The sequence below is a fragment of the Ceratina calcarata genome, unplaced genomic scaffold (genome assembly GCF_001652005.2).
Source record: "Ceratina calcarata isolate Rehan_Ccalc_2016 unplaced genomic scaffold, ASM165200v1 scaffold257.2, whole genome shotgun sequence".
Lineage (NCBI taxonomy): Eukaryota > Metazoa > Arthropoda > Insecta > Hymenoptera > Apidae > Ceratina > Ceratina calcarata.
Window position 1 is genome coordinate 19,664 of NW_017147785.1, and position 4,359 is coordinate 24,022.

A 4,359-nucleotide genomic window follows, 5' to 3' on the forward strand; every position below is an offset into this window, starting at 1 on the left:
ATGGTACTATAATCTTTTCCCTTTCACAGCGTAATCAGATAAGAGAAACGGAGAACGATGTGTTAAATCGAAACCAATAATAACTGAAAACTTGTATTAATTTTATACAATATTTCCTAATTAAATTAATAAATAACATGGCCTGCCTAATTCTTTATTAATCGCCTCTACTTAATCCCTAACTTCACATGAGTGTCAATATTAAAATAGGAACAATTGACAGAAAACGTGAGTTCATTATTGAAATTAAATTCGAAATGGAAACCTGGCAGAGGCTACGGCCGGGGTCGGAACGATAAGCCAGTCACATGCATTCTGCTCGCAATTGCGCAGAGGTTAAGTTCTCGCAGGGTTCCTATAATTTTTCCCTTGGCCGAAAAGTGGGGACGACGCGGCCATTGTGGGGACTGGTACTCGATGACGGTATGCTAGGCATGGCGCATGAGGAGAATAGTAGTGGGGATCGAAATACGGGCGAAAAAGAGGGGAAGCGAGCCATGCAAGAAAAATTATACGAACCCTGAGCTCTCGTCGGCCATAAGCATAGCATAAACAAATTGTAACAATGATCCGTTGACCTGTGCCAAGTGGCTGGTGGGGAACGAGGAAAGTATGTTGTCGTTCTTACGAAAAATCTCAATCGGAGGAAAGATAAGAGATGGTTTGCCGACAGGCGACGAAATGGAGGCTACCGAAGGCTGCTTGGACGCGAAAAATCGTGCGATCCTCTCGCTGTCCGACGCTGAACTCAAGGAGTCCGTCTATGGCAAGTGTAAACCTCGCTACTCATCAAAACCGCTCACCTTTCATTACCCCCAAACTGTTGAATCCACAATAACTGTACAGCGTTTTATCGCTTTCGTAACTTAAATAACTTGGACTGCATGTAAGAATGTTTTTAAGACTCATCAAGTTTGTTATTGTAGACCTGCTGAGGACTATCAAGGACCCGGAGAAACCGCAGACTCTGGAGCAACTAGATGTTGTCTATGAAGACTGTGTCGAGATTCTCAACCAGACGCCCAAAGGTGTTTCTGTGATACGGATCGAGTTCAACCCAACAGTGCCACACTGTTCCCTGGCGACGCTAATTGGTCTTTGCATTAGAGTAAAATTAGAACGACAGTTAGAAGACTTTTTTAAACTAGATATATACATTAAAAAAGGTGCACACTCTACTGAACAAGAGAGTGAGTATGCTCGATTATTAAATTAAAATTGATCATCGATTATCATTCATTAAAATTCTGTGTTTTAGTAAACAAACAGATAAACGACAAAGAGAGAATCGCTGCTGCTATGGAGAATCCTAATTTAAGAGAGCTGGTGGAGAAGTGTATTCAGGAAGAAGAGTGAAAGCCTGGCTGTTTGCATGCTGCATGGATTCCATTAGGTCCAAACATGCTCATTACTCTCATACATATAATCAAAGAGGCAGGATGTGTTTTATCCACGATCGCCAAGAAGAACTCTTTGTACTAATACGAATGTACATATAAACGATACAAATGGCGGATGAACGACTGTAAATTTTTTATAAATGTACTAAATATCTTTGTACATTAAATTGTAAATATATTTGATTTGAAAAGAACCGAATTCCTAAGACTTTAATAAAGAACAAATGGATTCTATTAGATTTAAAGTTCCTCAGTACTTTAATAGACGTAATCAAGGAGCCAGGATATGTTCTGTCCATAAGAATTTATTCATAGGAAGAATGATTTTGTAAATGATCAAATTTGTAAATCGTTGTCAATATATTTGATTTAAAAAAAAAAAAAACTAGTTTCTATCAATTTAATAAAGACAGTCTAGGTTTCCCGTATAATTAGACTCAATCTTGCTCGTTATTCTAATACATATAATCAAGAAGCAAAGTGTTCTATGCACAAGAATTTTTTTATAGAATTAATAATACGATTTCTGAAATGATTAATCGATGAATAAATCGACCAAGAATAGTAAATATGTTTGATGTAAAAACAAACGAAATTCTAATTTAATAACGAGAGCCTAAGTTCTTCACATTTGTTAGATTCAAACTTCCTTATTACTTCACATACATGACCAAGGAGCCACGTGCATCCACGAGACTGTGTTCATACAAATAATGATACAATTTCGTTATCAGTCAATTAACCGAGTACAGTAAATACATTTGATTAAAAAAAGAGTAGTTTCAACCCAATGACCTAGTAAAAAAATGAGACCTCATCAATGAAAATCGATGCGTCTACGAGGCGTTCGTGCAGCGGAAGGACAATTCCTTTAGGAGAATCAATTACAGAGATTCCAGCGCGAGAAAAACGAATTGTAGCTGCCAAAGGCGTCCGAGGGACCCGCGGCGAGTAACGGACAGGAGGAGGAATCGGTGAGAGGTGTCCGGGGCAAGATGGGACTTATTCCACCTTTCAGGCCCCCGAAGATGTTCCCCAGACACAGTCGGGTGGGAAGAATCTGGGTTACTCGAGCCAGAAGGGAATGTGGGCCGGCTATATACCGGTCGCCACCTCGTCCATCGCAGTTCATTCTTCTTTCTCGCCGCGATCGATCCTGGACGAGAGAGGTTCACGCGTTCACCCATTGGGCAAACCGAAAAAATATAACTACGCGCGTACGCAGGACTTTTTCTCGTGCTTCTCATCCATCCCGAGGAACCGTGCAACGAGTGGACGTACGCTTCCCTTCAAGTAAGTGCACACGGGAGAAATCGAAAGCGACCCCACAGCGCGATCGAACACCCTTTCTCTTCGATTAACCCGCGCGAGCATGACTCGCGGGGTGACCGCATAAGACTCGGGTCAACGTCGTTGCTTTCACCTTCTAGTAAAAATGTATCCCGAGCTACGTTCTTAATCCTTGAGAATCATTTCTGGTCTCCTTAGTACGACGGATCACAGACGTCGTTAAAATTATTTGTAGGCTTTCATAAAAATAGGAACCGTTCCTTCGTCGTTATGTACAAATCCACGAGTCTCATCTTTGTTCCGTCGTTAAAATAGGAGCACCGTCTCGGTATACAAAAGGGCGCGTAATGATAGCGTCTTAATTAGCATGCGATTGTTTTAACTACCCACAGTCAATTAACTATTCTTAAGACTGAGATTTACCAAATTCACACTATGAGAACTCGATTCTTCGTATTGATTCTCACGCTTTCCATACCGGGGAGCATAAAATTTAGCGGACCGGCACTAATTATGGTTTCCCTTTTAAAACCGTACGGGAGGGAGGGAGGTAATTTTCCTACGTACGCCGTTTCGTGGTAAACGCGGTGCCGTGCTTGTTTTGAAGATCGCTCACTGTCTCTCCGATTCGTGAGAGGCGACGGAGGTTTATCTTCGGGAAGATATAACTTTCCTTGCGTAAGACCGTGGCTGTACGCAACAGATGCAACTCGCGGAGCACGTGAGGTATTACCTCCGACGTAGATTCATTGCGTCTTACGATATATCCTCCGCAAAAGGAAGGAAAAAATCCGGGCCCGGTTTCCATCCCGGACAGAGACGTGCCGCGAATCACAGTTCGAGTTTTGAATTAAAGATGAGCTTCGTTTTTTCTTTACCATCGAGAAACGCTTCCTAATCCTGACGTTGTATTTATACATCACTGAACAAAATTCCATCAGTTTCACGCAATCACTATTTTTTTATTGTGAACAGTCATCCACCACAGTGTTGTACCACTGATTATCACTTTCTTCCGTTGATCTGAAAAAAAAAAAACTGGGAAGGGGTAAAGAGGAACCGGGACAGCAGGTGTCACCGGTGACCCACATGTCATTAAACACGCATTTGCATAAACACGGGTTTTAACATACAAATGGGAATGGCTCTGCGTTCGGTGAAAATCTGTCCCGTCGTATATAATTTAGCGTAGCGGCAAGAAACGCGTCAACGCGGTTACGAGAAATGGGACGAGAGTCAAAATCGATGATCGCCTCGTTTTTAATTCGTTCGAACCGCATTGGCACGCTCCTGGTTTTTGTAACGCCCTGATCTCCTGCCGTCCCGAATACGTGTACATGCAGCGGGCCCACAGACGGAGGAGCCGTTAAGACGTGGAACACACGAGCCAGCCGTGTAAACCGGACGATATAAAGCCGGCCAGATAACGGTTCCACGAGCACACACGCGGATATGAAATAAACCCACGATCTCTCCCCCTTTCCTACGTTTCGCCAACGCTGTAACCCCGTAACTAGGGTCAAATCGGTCGAGTTGTAACGCGAACCGAATTGTAACACCTGTCCGTTCAAATGAAATTCCTATTGAAAAAATGATTTCAGCAACAAGTTCTCAAAAATGTATCAGTAACAGCTAAATGAATTTAATCAGAGGCTAAAAATTGTAAAAT

At 42.3% G+C, this 4,359-nt stretch overlaps 2 protein-coding genes across 3 annotated transcripts in view; both read left to right on the forward strand.

Annotated features, from left to right (window-relative positions):
• Positions 1-452: 452 nt before the first annotated feature.
• On the forward strand, positions 453-1,594 carry galla-1 (cytosolic iron-sulfur assembly component galla-1). Of its 2 annotated transcripts, XM_018021639.2 has the most exons (4): positions 453-610; positions 674-766; positions 927-1,190; positions 1,259-1,594. In XM_018021639.2, exons 2-4 carry the CDS (start codon positions 682-684, stop codon positions 1,354-1,356), a joined length of 447 nt encoding a protein of 148 aa, XP_017877128.1. In that variant the 5' UTR covers positions 453-610; positions 674-681; the 3' UTR covers positions 1,357-1,594. The 2 variants fall into 2 exon arrangements, with proteins under 2 accessions (XP_017877128.1, XP_017877127.1); XM_018021638.2 differs by having other exon boundaries at positions 453-766.
• A 108-nt stretch (positions 1,595-1,702) lies between these two features.
• Positions 1,703-4,359, forward strand: part of CTL5 (C-type lectin 5) — an 8,265-nt gene continuing 5,608 nt past the window's right edge. The window contains exon 1 of the mRNA XM_018021637.2: positions 1,703-2,693. Coding sequence (XP_017877126.2) covers positions 2,485-2,693 — 209 coding nt within the window. The 5' untranslated portion in view covers positions 1,703-2,484. The remainder of the gene's footprint in view (positions 2,694-4,359) is intronic.